The following is a 15,390-nucleotide window of genomic DNA, read 5'->3' as shown; positions in this document are numbered from 1 at the left end:
TCATTTCAAGCTTGAAATAGTCATGTTCTATTAGTAGATCATTTTGCTCATTTTAAGCATTTATTTCTAGAAAGAAGGAAAATTATCAGCCATAACCTGAAATTAGTAAAAATGTCTAGAAATGGGTTTAATTACAGTTTTACACTGCAAAAGGTGACATCTTAGAACACAAAAGTATCTCTAAATATAGTCAAATTGATCTAGTATTTCCTCTTAAGATTAGAAGAGTAGAATAGGTAAGGAATAACACACTCCAGACTGTGAGGTTATACGAAAATAATGCACGCCGTGGTGGTGTGATGCGGCACAACACGAAGCGGAGTGCCGTTACCACTTGTCGCTAGTGTGACCGCAACGCTCTCTACCTCCATCATCAAAACATCAAAAAGTGAGGGAAAATCTTTTGGAAGAAAGGTGTTGATCATTCTGGTACAGATCCAGCGACATGTCGAATCGATGCCAGCTCTTCTGGTGACTTGTCACGGCCAAACACCTTACTAAGACACTTTGTTGTTTTTTTTCCTGTAATTTGTCATGCGTCAAAATGCGACCGGTGAGAGAAAATCCTACGCAAATGACACACTAGGTGAAGAGGAAAAAAATATCACCACAATGTCAGCAGAAGTGAGTTACCAATTGTTCAACTTGAATAAATCTGAACACAGCCATTAAGCTCATCTTATTTTAAATCTGGGAATCCTGCACCAGCGAAGTCTACTCTAATGAGGCTCTTTCATTCGTGTGTGTGTGTGTGTTAATATTCCTGCTCCCATGTGTGTGGGGGTGGCGTTACGTTAGCGTCATGTCCCTGCAGTCATAACTGCGAGTTAGAGCTCACACTGGTTATGACCCCTGAAAAACAGCCGCGAGTAACGGTGGCTTCATTAAGGCTAGGAAAGCTCTCGCTGCATTAAACAGTCATGGCAAATCACACATTGAAATCAGTGCCATTATGTAAAGTCACACCGGAGGCGAAACACTGTGTGTGTATGTATGTGTGTGTGTGTGTATGTGTGAGAGAGACTGAGAATGTACCCATGTACATGTGTGCATGTGTGTGTTTGTCTGTCACTCATTACCATTTTCATTTCGCCAGCAAATGTCTTTATCTTATACAACCCAGATGGCACAGTCTTATATTTAAATTGATTTTTGGACATAATCAGGGATTAAATTAATAAAAAAAATGTGCTGTATGTAATAGATGGAATCAAAACACTCTTATTTGTGCATAAGAAGTGGCATTTCTTGTTGATGTTACCATAACAACAAGAAGTTTTAAATGCCAGTCTCATAAGGAAAGATGGAAAAAAATTGTTGCACCACATCATCACCATTCTGCTTCAAAAGATTTAACATCGCAATTATTTTTTATCTTTTGAATTTTGTAACTTTGTTCGCTTGCATTTTTTTTTGCATAGTGAGCATGCCTCATCATGCAAACGCGTATGTGCAAACTGCATGCAAAGTAATCACGATTACAAGTTTTTTGCAAATCTGGCAAGCTGTAGTCTTGCTGGCTGGCTGTATCTCCATGTGCACGCATGTTTGTGTAGTTTTTTTTTTATAAATCCAAACGGGATACAAACTTTCAAGCACTCTAATCACATTTTTAAGCTCGGTAAAGTCACTGGAGTAAAAATTGATTCATGACTAGCTTCATGGCAACCTAGTCTCAGCTTCAAACGCTTCAGAAGTTGCATGACTATGATAAACCACACTGTTTTCAAGCTAAACATATTACAGAAAAAACCAACACTCATGGTTGGTTATTTGCCACACACACACACACACACACACACAAACACAGTCCTGTGAATGATGGCTCAGACTTCAGACAGCTAACCTCATGCCACACTTATGGAAAACACTTCTTAGAGCCAAGACGAGCCCCATAGCAGTTTGGGTAATTTTTTTTTTAGATAGTCCAGGGGGCGGAGCCAAGGCCTGCTATAAGACTGACCCTAAGCCCTAACCCCTAACTCCTAACCCACATAACCATAACACATTTAACATAGTCATCTAGCTTGAAAAGCAGTGAGCTGGACTTTCAGATCCGCCCAAGTAGGAGGAGCTGCATCAGGTCTGACTCCACCCCACAGCCCCCAGAGAATTTCCCAGATATACGACATATCTGAAGTATTTGACTCTATTACTGCATGTTCAATATCTATCTGGCTAAAAGACATTTCAATCACTCTACATACATGTACATAGTAAACATGCCTTCCTCTCAGTCTCTACTCTCTCTATCTGTGGCATTAATGTTATAATATTTCATGATAAGCATATAATTAACATTAGAAGCACAAAAAAATCATTTCCATTATCATTCATTATCATATCGCCACAGATCAAGTAAAAACTTTTTAATCTTTGTGTCGAGGCCTCTCTCGCTGATAGAATGATGTGCTGTGCAAGCCCTGCACATTAACACCTACATTAATGGCAGTCATGAAAAAAGAGAGAGAGAGAGAGAGAGAGAGAGAGAGCATTGCGCTTAATAAGCCTGGCCACATTTCACATTAGAAATGGCCATTAATATTCCATTATCTGTCTGGACATCCTACAAAAAAGCACAGAAATTGCCCAGCTGTAAAAAGAAAGCGCTATCTCGCCCCTTCAGGTGAGGTGTTAATATGCTCCATAGTTTAAAAAAAAAACAACAACAACAAAATAAAAACGAATACACACACATACCTGGTTTTAGGGGATGTCGTTAGCCACTCTTCATGCTTTTCAAATGATATCAAGTAAGCAGCGATTTCCTGGAAAAGAACAAAAGAAATATGATTTTTACCTGGTGATAACCAAAATAATAAAAAAGGACAGACACAAAACAGCACGGATATATCATTCTAAAGAAAATGCATCCAAGTGTTATTCATTCATTCATTCATTCATTCATTCTTGACTCCTTATTGCCTGCGGATATTGATCGACACCTCTGAAAAAATCGTGACTGCTGTACACCATTCCATTTGTAAGTCAAGCCCTGTCAGCGAGTTAAAGGGGCACCCAGAAGAGCCTCACGCCCATGTCAGAGCAGATAAAAGAGCACTGGATGTTTCCAGATGACCTGATGATGACCAAAAAAGGTGTGCAGACAGCTACAGGATGTCATTCACATGCACGGCAGTTGCTCGTTCCTCCAATGCCATGATCGCTGTAGAGACTTGGACCTCATTTTATGCACTGGTGGTCTCAATTCGCGTGAGCCGTGAGTGGAATCAGTGTCCGAATGTCTGGCCTACAGAGTCGAGGCGTGTCATGGAAAGGTTAACAGCTTCATCGCGGAATGTTACAGGTGCCTTATGAGGGCTTATGCAAAGGAGAGACATGTTAAGGAGAGGGAGAGATGGGAAGAATTGCAGTGGAGAGAAGCGAGACCAGCTTCTTCGCTAACTCACAGCGCTATGATCCATCCTCATGCCTTTTCTCCAGGGGAAAGGAATATGTAAGGAATAAAACACTACAGAGCATGCTGTTATAGGAAAATAATCATCAGCAGAGTCGTTGTTAATTTTACCACATTGAAATTGATTATTTTCCTATAACAGCATGTGCCAAAGTGTTTTACCTCTTATAGTATATTACAGCAATTTTTCAGTGTCTACAAATTTTTTATTTATTAAAGAATTATGTCACACTTTTTATCAATTTATAGCTGTGGAATGTTCTGTTCTGACTCACATTACAGCAGCTATAAAGAGTCATTTCTTCACCAGCCTCTCTCTTAAAGTTAATAAGACAAAAATACGCAGCTTGTCATGTTACCGAGAAATTGCAAGATGTTGGAAAACATAAACATATGATTTGAAGATGCACTACTGTCAGAGCTGCTGTTATAGAAAATTAATCAACAACTTCTGACCAAAGTGTTTCAGGCTTAGTGTTTCAGAGGGTTTGATGAGGAATCCTGAAGTTTTATCCACTATAAAAGGCAACAGAGAAAGTCTGAGGCCACTACATCTCTGCCAACTCAGCTCCATTGTTGTAGCTATTTTTTTTTTTAGCATCAGTGTTTTTTATCATCTCTCTCTGACCACACTGCACACTCCTTTGTCTTCCTGTTTACTGCTTGGCTAAGTTTTCATTACTGCTGTCTCAATGCTTGTCAAGTCAAGCCCCTAAAGTCCCCTGGCATGTCCTCGGGTGGAGTGAAAGACAAACGATGACCTGTTATAATTTGGCAAACAGAAATAAAAAAAATAAAAAAAACACAAAAGGGGGCTCTGGGCTTTTTGTCAAATTCAGTTTATTTAAGAAACAATTCTCAGTGGCTTGTTAGTTCTGACTATTCTTTTTTTCCACTCTTTCGTTGTCTTTCCCTCACTCCCTGTCACTTTCTTCTCAGCCTCTTTTCCTCCTCCTCGTCTTCGCTATCTTTAGTATTCCGATTATATTAGTCTTCTGCGCTTCACATCATATGACAAAGTAGTTTTGTTCTGAAAAAGAAGATGAAGGTCTGTGGGCTTAAGTGTTCTGCCAGAGAACCCCTCTCCTCCTCTTCCTCCTCTTCCTGATTTCCTCTCCACCCTGGAGGCCAGTCATTTGGCTTCTGGTGAGCCTGCTCCAGGCAATCACTTCTCTCACCTCGAGTTAACCTGAAGAGCAACACCCGGGTCTTACTCTGACTTTCTGCACTCACAAGCCATCCAATGTGAAAAACTCCTCAAAGTGTTTTAAACTATAGTTGGGGAAACAAAGTGTCGCATGCCTGGAGCAACAATTCCAGACAAACGCTTCTCTCTTCAATCTGGAAGATCTCAGAGCTCTTTCTCTTCCCCTCTGCTTTAGCTTGTGACTTTGGAGCTGTCTGAGTGTGTCTTCACAATTTCACAGCAGAAGTCCTCGTAAGTCTTATCGCTGCTTTGAAAAAGCCACACCTACTGTAAGACTGTGACTATGACAGTGTGACTTCAATTATCTGAAGTTTAAGCGTGAAAACTTGATGATGCTGTTCAAACATATGCTGTGGTCTCGGCCTATCAGGAGGTGGTACTACAGTTGGACATAACATCATATTTAATTACAACAATAAATAAATAGAGTCCTTTTGAAGATGGTTTTTGTTGAAGTGATCAAGGAGCTGATACTGCTTCGTACATCGTGCGGTGTCAAAATGAGTCACAGCAACAATATCATGGATAAAAGGCTGCACTAGGGGAGGGAGATGTCGCAAAAACATCACATCACGATATACTTGACATTTCTACGATACAAGATACGAAACTTTTATTTAATGTCTACAAAACTAAAGTGTAATATGGAAAATGGGAATAATAAGTTGTAAGGATTAAGTAAAGAAAAATGACATCAAATCAACTGCTTCCATTCCGTTCCATTTAGTTTGTAATTTTTAAAAAATTATTTAAAGATATCATGATATCAACGATTTCAGAAAAATGTGTTGTGACATTTTATCACAATATTGATATTATATCGTCATATCGCCCAGCCCTAGGCAGCAGAATGGCATCTTATGGAAATAATGCCAAATGCTCTAAAACTGCATTAATAAAACAATAATAATAATAATAATAATAATAATAATGCTGTTATAGAAAAATAAATGTGATGAAGTGGGGTTAGTGTTACAATCTGGAAGTTATTTTCCTGCAACAGCATGTCCCCAAGTGTTTTATTCCTCTTATACCATAGCAAATACACTTTTTATTTAGTAAAGAATGACACATCATACTTTTTTCCACTTATAGTTATGTTTCGTTCCTGTTCTTATTTACGTTACAGCAGCTATAAACCTTCCCTCAACAGCGTCTGTTTTCTTCTCTCATTTGAAGGTAATAAGATAAAAATCGCAGCTTGTCGTGTTATAGAGAAAATGCAAATGTTACAAAACACTCAAACTGGAGACTCCTTCCATAAATGTTAAATAAACATCTCCTTACAGAAAACCTCACCACATCAACGATTTTTTGAATCTGTTTATATGGGGCGCCCGTGTGTTCATTGTTACTATAGAAATGACAATGCATTAATATAAACCTGTGATTTCTTATAGAAAATTAATCAACACCTTCTGATCAAGAATTCAACAGCGCTGTAGCCTAATCAGATTTTGTTTCATCAAAACTGAGACTTTACTGCAGAGATCATTCCAAGAAAGAAAAAAAACTTTCCTTTCAAATATGTCCAAAGAGTAAAGCAGATGCCAATTTTAATACATAACTGCTTCCATTACTCAAAATACCCATCAGATCTCCATCTTCTACAGTTCCCTCGCGTTCCGTAAAAAAAAAGTAGAATTACAAGCTGGCAAAGTAAGAAATCAATTTTAGTCTCCCTCTTTTGTCCCAAGTGAACCCGACTATAATTGCTTAAACCTAGAGTAAGTGTGAAATGAATCATGCTCGGTTTTGCTCCCTAAACCCCAACTGCATCACTTTTAATCGGACCGATCCTAGAATCCCGCGGACTGATCTGGCACTCGGGGAACCTGAGAGAGGATGAGAGGCACTGACAATTTCAAACAAATTTCTTACAAATGCCTAATACTTATTTCATTCTGTTCATATCAAACGAAATTACATTCAACCTGTGAATAGGTTCACATGGTTTTTTTTTTTAATGACCTTTCAGAATATTTGGTCCTGATTAAACCAAGAAGCATGTGAGAGGCAGCCAGGTATGCCGGCAAAAGAGGAATGGCATAACGTTAGCCCTCCCACCGTCATCTCAATAATCATAATCAAATCTGCCGTCTCGTTCTTTTATATTCTCTCTCCGCCCACTCAGTCAAGGAGAAATCAAAGAACTTCAGGAAGTAAACTGACACTCTGCTTTAAAAAGTGGGAGAGGAAATTGAGTCATTAATCATAACGCTCACACCCCCGGTTTCAGTCCCAGTCCTGTTCTCATACACACACACACACACACACACACACACTTAATTTCTAAAATGAGGTGGCCAGAGCTTGTTACGCACAGCGCAGGAGATAAATACTCAATGCCTTGAGTGTAGAGACGCCACTCCACTGTTTGTTTGGAGTTGCTTGTTTGGTGTCTGTTGAGGGCTTTCAAGAGAGACAGAGATGGAGAAGGACATCATAGTATCCTAACGTTGATGTTCAGTCACACTGTCATTGGGGAATACTCTAGAAAAAAACTGAAAAAAAAAAAAAAAACCAACACGGGGAAGCCTGTGCCACCAGCAAGTCTAGTCCTTTTTACTACTAATTTATCTACTAAAATATACTTCAAACAGGAAGGAAGCTATTGAAGAATAACTATTTCCGACATTTGACCTTGCTGTGACCTTCATCTGTTTGGATCCATTTCAAAATCTAATCAGTTCTTCTGCTGGTTACAGTCGTAATTCCATATTTCAAAACAGTCAAGCAGTCATTCTTGATATATCACTCTACGAGATTCCCGGGGGAACGCTCAGGCAGACGGATATACAGATGGATGGACGGTCGCACGGATGGATGGACGGACAACCCCAAAACAAAATGCCCACTGTACGCCACCTAGTGGCAGAGGCATAAAAATATATCCACGGATCCTCTCAGTATAATTTTATTGTCTGAATATAAAGTTCAAGTATTAAAATATTTGGCTCTTTCCACTTACAGAATGCATTTTTATTAAAATCATAATATAAAGTTATTTTAGTTGACAGTATTTATAGCCCATCTTGTTTTTGAGTTACTGAGGTTTGGATTAAAACCCGTTCGATTCAAAAGACCAGGCTAATAACTGTACAAAGTCAATAATTAATATAACGGCTCTGATTAATGAATCCGATTTCCTCGGATATTACAGCCAAAATTTTTTCCTTTCTGCTGGACATCTGATAGTCACGTCCATTTTGAGTTGTGTGTAATGCGCAGCCATAGCACATGACGCCACTTCTTTTGGGTTATTAATATTAACGAGAGGATAGTTTGAAGGAATGAATTATGAAGGAGGGATGAGGCTGGTGGCTCGTCCAGCATGGGCGCTGCCTGCTTTAAATGCGTGCATTGACTCGGTTTGTCTGGCAAACACCTGCTACTTCTCTGACATTGATGGCAGTAGTTCAGATTCTCAGGGCCAAATCTGTCGGGTGCAGGGCTGGGTGATATATCATGCAGGGATCGATCTGCAATCAATGAAGGATCCTGAAGGAGATCGGAGCTTTCAGCGTACTACTGGACTTCTGCCATGGTGTCTTGGCCCCACCTCCTCTGAGCACCTTGAGAGCTGGCAGTGAAGAGCTAGGCTTGAATCTGTTGGGTTTTGCTTACTTTTTCATTTATTCTCTTCTCTCTTAGCCTTCTCTTTCTCGCGTACCCTGATACTCTCCTTCTGCTTGTTTATTGTGGAGGAAAGGCAAAAAGCGAGGCTGAGGAAGAAGCTGACACTTAGCAAGACTGTTGTTCAAATGTCCCAGTGCCAAGCCTCATACATTTGTGAATAAAACTTCAATGAAACAAACAATTTGATGGTGTCCTCTCGGTTAGCAGTTAACCGAGTGAGCAGAGAGGGAAGGAAGAAGGAAAAAGAGACAGGAGCTGAGAAAAACTAATGCAGACAACCGATTAGTCCTCAAAAACTGTCATCACATCATTACATAAATATAATAAAATGTTCACACGAGATAACAGCAATGTTCATACTGATGGATCATTATTTACTCTCAGTTCCTACACTCATCTTTCTTTCTTGTTCTTTTCTTGCATATTTTTTTTTTTGGATTAAAAACTTTACTAGAGCTGGTGATCATTTTAAATGTACAAAATAACTATCAAATGAACAATAACAACAACAGCAGTAATAACAGTAATAATGATAAAAAATAAAAATAGAAATGAACTAATTATTATTATTATTATTATTATTATTATTATTAAGCCATTTTAAAAACCCAGAGATGCTTAAATCAGACCTAAAGTACTCATTAAAATGGAAATCTGCTTAAATGGTGAAGCTTGTATCCCTCGAATTACATTTTGTTGTTCGTGCAATTTCCCCGTAATCACACAAACTCCCAAGTTTTTAATTTGTTTCCAACTTTTCCACTTGTTACTTGGGCCAATTGCTTGTCTTCTCGCACATGCACAGTCATGCGGTAAATAGCTCCTTTACTTTGCAGCGAGTGAAGCAGATTGATAGTGACTGCAATTAATAGCTGCCAAAGCAAAAACACAACACATACAGCTTGGGATAAAGAAGCACCAAAATGGGAGATAGGAACAAAACGGAAAGAGTGCATCATCGGAGCTGTGTGTACTGTTAGCATCAGGCAAGAGTCAGGTTCGATAAAGAGAACATCTGAGCAAAACATAGTGAAGGAGAAAGGTCAGAGAAAGAACAGTTTCCAGCAAGTGAAGGTTGTATTATGGGTACGAGCAACCTGAAGCAGGCTTGATAGTGCATGCTTAGCCCTGGAGGGATATTGGTTTCTTCTGCTCAGGGATTGTGGATTTGAGGAGACATTTGATGGGATCACAAATTCCTGTTTTTTATTAGCCACTTTAGGAAAAACGTCCTTGACTGGTGTCACACTTTCGGCTTGACTGGTGTCACATTTTCAGCTAATCACAAATAAAGAGCCGACAAGCTACAAAAAAAATTGTTTTTATATTGTTTTCTGTTAATTATTATCAAACAAAGTAACAAAACCTTGACCATTTATGCCTTATGACTGACTTTACATCATACCTATTTTAAATAATAATCAGCTCCACTGTGCTCATTTGAGGCTGCTTTTATCTACAAATACACAAGATGGCTGCCGTTCATATCTTGCGGTCATTTGAAGCGTTGCTTGTGCATGTCCTCAGAAACTAATGCGACACATCTGCGTGCTGTAATACCAACGTAATTAGTGCGGGCAGTAAACCACCATGTCCGTACCTGACTGAACAAGCTTATGTCACAAATCACATCCTTATGTATTATTCTAGACCATTTTTGAGTAAAAACCTCTCATCTCTCACCTGCTCTTCAAACCTACTGAAAGCTCTGTTTTGCGTTCTGGATCTTCTAGATTAGTAAATCCTTTTGAATGTAAGGTCAGAGTTTTCAATTTGAGATGCAGCTCATGACAACAATCATGACAATGGCAGAAAGTTTTAAAGAGAGACAGAGCTCTTCCATGTGATTAAATTTGCTGTTTTATGAAACCAGACAAACAGAGAGGTTTTGGCTCTGATGTGCTGTCAAAATGTAGAATTCTAAGAGAATTATAAGAGAAAAGTGGCAAGACATCAACTGTTTTCCTGTGGCCTTTTTTAATTTTAATTTTTTTAATTTGAGACGTAAGACCATAACGTCTCCGCTGATCCATCTGACACAATCACAACTCTACAAATAGCAAAGTTGTCAGCAGTGAACTGTCTGGACTCAGGATTCAACTGATGTGGGTCAGTGGCCAGTCCACCAAGTCCTGAATATTTCTGTATTTTCCTAGTTCAACTTGTTAATTAGCTGACTCATGCTTTTCTCAGGTCAGAGAGAGTGCACTCGTTAGCGCCCTTTAAGTCTTGTGTGTTACTAACTAATTATACCTTCTAAGACTGTAATCATAAAGATCATCCCAGGACCCCTCCTTAGGACTCAGGAGTCTAAGAGAACAAAATCAGGTGGGAGGCATGGTGTTACTCTCTCTCTTCAAAGTGAAATTAACCAATCAAGACTGAGCTCATGTATGAGGAAGATGGCAATTAGCGCTTGTTCAGCTGTCCTGTGATGTACCACTGAGCAGCAGTTTGAATAGCTTAAATGCTTAGCTACATGCAAGAGATGCTCTCTAAAGAAATTAAAAATTAAACTAAACTGGTTAAGCTAATAGGTTTGCGCATGTGTGTGTGGCTGTGAGCCACGTGTATGCATTCCTAATACTGTTCTTACTAACCCTGACTCTAATACACAGACACCTTTCCTACAGCTTATATATTTCGTGAGTCGTGGCACGTCAACATCTCCTGCTGCCTTACTTCAGGTCACAAGTTCAGCATCCAACTGTTTGAGGTGGATTGTCTTGTCTGGGGACCTGCATCCAAGAGTGTACTGTTAAAAAAAAAACAAAAAAAAAACTAGCTCCTGAGCAACAGGAGCCGTCCATCTGGCCTAGCTATGAGTCAGATTGGGGAGAAGAGAAAGAACAACATCGAAATCAATGTCTGAGAGGCAGCTGAGCAGAGCTGATGGCACTTTGAGAGGTTGAGGTCTTTATAATTTGACCTGGAGAGAATGATAGGTAGAGCTGTAGATAGCAGCGACCAGACAAAAAAAAAAAAAAGAGAGACCACCTGGGCATAAAAAATTACTCACACAAAACAAAAAAATGGATCCAGGATGAAAAATGTTCTCTGAAATTATTCTTCAGATGACCTTATTCAGTTTTTTCTCTCACTTCATTTCAGCCGGAACACTTTGTTTGCAGTGGGAAATTTCCTGTTGTCATTGACATAGATTCATCTTTTGTTCGATCAGAGGTGCGTGACAAGCCTTAATGAAGGTGTGTTTGTGCTGTCAGAAGCGCTAGTGTTTGGCTAGCCAGCCTGCCAGGTGAGCCATTTGGCACGGCCAGATCTTGGCTAGGAGCTGCTGAGGTGGCAATAAAAGATGCAGCGTGGCCGTGAAGGTCAGTGTGTGTGTTGCTGGGAAGGGGAAGGTGAATGACTGGGTACTATATGGATATGTATGCGTATGTATGTGTGTAGCACTACAAGGTGATCATACTTTTTCCGTATGCAAAATCTTATTTGACTCTATTATTTATCAAAAAACAGACCGTGGTTGGATATTGTAGAGGTTTAGTCAATTCTCTCTTGCTCCTTTTAATTAATCTCAGGGTTTTCCATCAATCCTAATGATTTATAAGCTTTCCTTAAATAAATTAAGGCGTGTCCTGCACTTACAAAGTTAAGCCAATTTCTTGTAAAACTTCTTAAAATTATAAGTGGGAAGACAACTGGTTTTTAATCTACTTTGAGTAAAACAACAAATTGGGGGGAAAAAATGGTAAATTCTATTTTATGTTCACGTTGAGATTGCTGTGATACCAAAATCCCTGCTTTTTTTGCTCCCCTTGTTTCACAAAGATGTACAACCGCTACTACACGGAACTAAACTTTTTCCACTTTTTGTAAACAAAAAAATAGGCCATGTGCCATTTTTACTTTTAGTCCCATTTAGAAAATCCTTCTGACAAATGGTAGCGAGAAAATTCGAAAAATAAATAAATAACTTCTTGAGTGAAAAGATGAATTTTTTGAAGTGAGAAGCGGCTGAGGAGTAGCCATGTATCACAGTTAGCTAGCGCAGTGGCAACACTCGTCCAAAAACAAAGGAGTGCAGAGAAGCAGGACATCAATCTACAGTACAGCACACACTCTGCTCACAACACACACACACACACACACATACACAGTGCTCTTTAGCGCCCTTATAAATTGGGTTGGAAAAACAGAGGCTAACGTACATTTCTTCTGTGTGAGTACTGTACATAATGGCCGTCTGGTCATCAGTCATGAAATATACTTTTACAATGGACATGAAAATATCAGCAAGTGATTTTCACAGCTTTCATCTGCAATCTCCTAGTTCTGCACTCGTTCGATTTGCTAAAATGGATGTTGTATAAGTGGCAACCACTCCATAGATACTCTAAGTACAATGTTTAAGGGAAAGGTTGTATTGTATATGAATAAATAATGCTCAGATATATCAAAGATTCCTTTAGAGATGACGAGCCGTAATTAAGTATGCATGAAAACGGTCCACATGGACAAGCATCCAGCGGACAAAAGGTAAAAAAAAAAAAAAAAAAAGACAATATATAACAGTGCATACAATCGAAGCACTTTGCCTCTGAAATGCCATTATTCGCTGTTGTCAGGTTAAAGCGTTTCGAGCGCAGAGGGAGAGATAGTCATTTGACTTTTCCCTGGTGTCTCCTCAGCTGTGTGTCTTTTCAGCATTTCCAATGCTTTTGCCGGTGGCGAAAATTCGGCGCGTGCTTGAGAATGGCTTATTTAACAGATAACATCCCTCCCTCTGTCAGCAGAAAGGGAGCTTTTTTTTTTAAATGGGATGGAGCCAATGTAGTGTGAAATCTAGGGTCACCCAGAGACAAATAACTCTCAGCTGAAAGGTCGGTGGAGGACGTGGAAATGAAGAAACTGGTCTTGTTCCCGTAGTTAATTAGAAGCAATTCAAGCGATATCAGATGTATATTATATATATATATATATATATATATATATATATATATATATATATATATATATAATATAAAGACAGATATATTAGATCAGTGAACAAAACAAATTCAACAGGTCTATCATTGCATTGTCAATAAAGCTCACACTCATCAACGTTTGTGTCCATCATGGAGTCATGTTTAATTTCTCTCAGGCTTGGACTGCATTGATTCAAAGTCATCTGGTAGCCATCTGGATATTTTAGTTGAAAGCAATGAAATCGTCTACACTCCTCTTCTGCGTTGTTGGACGTTTCATTCTGATTGGTCAGTAGGCGACTCATTTTTCATAACAGCAGCTCTGACAATAGTGCAGCTACAAATCACAGGTTTATATTAATGTGCTCGTTCTAATATGTTTTCGTTTCTATAGTAACAGCTCATTCAGAGGGACTTGTATGGTGGATGCTGGTGAGGTTGGTGAGGAGATGTTTATTTAAAGATTATGGAAGGAGTCTCCAGTGTAACAGTCAGAGGTAAAGCTGTAACTTTTCTGACATTTTCAGGATGCTCTTGTGGTTTATTGGTAGCATGACAATGTGTTTTTTTTTTCTTATTAACTTCAAGAGACAGAGAAAAGAGAGGCAGGTGAGGGAACATTGTAAAAGGTTAAAAATTCCCTCTATAAATGGATAAAAAGTTTGTGTCTTTTAAATATCTAATATCTATTTAATAAAACAAAATTGTAATCGCTGGCACACCGCTGTAGTACGAGGACGTGCTGTTATTGGAAAATAATCTACTTCAGGGTAGTAATAGTAACTCTGCTTCATTATTATTATTTTCCCATAACGGCACGCACCAAAGTGTTTCATTCCTTAAACAGTTGACAAATGTACCAGATTACAAGCTACAATTACAAAGTAAAAGTGTTGCCATATTGTTTTAGTAAATAACGTCAATGTGGTCAATGGTGACTAATTTGAGACTCAAATTCTGTTTAAATCACGATACATTAATCTTTGTAAAACACACATTTCTGTAGCAAAACACTATTTCTTCTTGTTCCCTTAGTCCAAATGTCAATCAGTTAGACATCGCCTGATCAATACTGAACAAGCTGAACAGTTCCTGTGGGTGTGTGCAGTTTCAGTGGGAAAGTGAGTTGTTGCATTAGGTGACGGGAAAACCTTGACTGAGTCCTAGGCATAGCCTGAGGCGAGTAAGGTTTCAGTCTTCACCACTCGCACAGGGAGCAATTTAGTCATTCAGTGCACATTAATGCTCCTTTCCATTTTTTTCTGAAGGGCAGACTTAACCTTTGTGTCAACTATCAAAAAAAAAAAAAATACAAGTGGAATCAATCCGCCGTGTGGTGTGTTCATGTGCTCATTAACACTTTTCAACTGGTCACTGATTTTTACTAATATCATACAAAAGCAGCATGAGGCAGGTCACGAAGGCTGTTCCTGATCAGCTAGCCGAACAACGCATCAACCAACAATATTAAATATTTACTCCTGTGCAATCATTTTTGCTCTTCAGTATCCTTCACTCTCTAAAATTTGCCTCCACATTGTATTGTTTTCTCTCTTTGATAATTTTTTTAAATTAAATAAATTAAAAATTCATTCATTAAATCAGACAATAAGAACTCGACAACAACTGTGTCTTGTCCTTCGCGTTACTAATGTATATACCTGAAATTCCTTTAAAATATACTTCAAACATGAAGGAAGCTATTGAGGAAAGACTATTTCACACATTTGACATTGCTGTGACTTTGACCCTGTTTGGATCAATTCCAAAATCGAATCAGTTCTTCTGCTGGTTGCAATCATAGTTCCATATAAATCATACATTCAGCCTCTCGTTCTTGAGATATCTGGGATGGAAACACCAACAGATGAACAGCTGCACAGACGGATGCATGGACAACCCAGAAACATAATGCCTCCACCATAAATTATTTAATACAATTAATGTATTTGTTCCTGTTTTGCTGTCAAATTGTTTTATTTTTTAAATATTTTTAATCCATAAAAATGCAACGTTATATTATTCCTAAAACTGTGTCTTACACACTTGCTTGATGGTTGTAGGCTTGTCACGTCTCACATCATGTCTCTTACTCCAGGTGTGATTCTGGAGACATATGGACAAAAAAAGTCCTACAGTGTGCTAAGAGTGCTGGCAATACACACGCTGTTGCACTGGCATGAATGTGGAGTTAG

General features: G+C 38.8%; 1 protein-coding gene across 13 annotated transcripts in view; it reads right to left on the bottom strand.

The window, feature by feature from the left end:
• The window catches only part of LOC113538092 (calmodulin-binding transcription activator 1-like), a 226,555-nt gene that overhangs the window by 120,803 nt on the left and 90,362 nt on the right, over nt 1-15,390 (bottom strand). For all 13 annotated transcript variants that reach the window (XM_053227050.1, XM_053227048.1, XM_034314130.2 and 10 more), the window contains one exon: nt 2,701-2,768. In XM_053227050.1, coding sequence (XP_053083025.1) covers nt 2,701-2,768 — 68 coding nt within the window. The remainder of the gene's footprint in view (nt 1-2,700; nt 2,769-15,390) is intronic.

The sequence above is a fragment of the Pangasianodon hypophthalmus genome, chromosome 20, assembly GCF_027358585.1.
Source record: "Pangasianodon hypophthalmus isolate fPanHyp1 chromosome 20, fPanHyp1.pri, whole genome shotgun sequence".
NCBI lineage: Eukaryota > Metazoa > Chordata > Actinopteri > Siluriformes > Pangasiidae > Pangasianodon > Pangasianodon hypophthalmus.
Note: the sequence above shows the minus strand (reverse complement) of the source record. Positions and strands in the feature narration are given on the sequence as shown.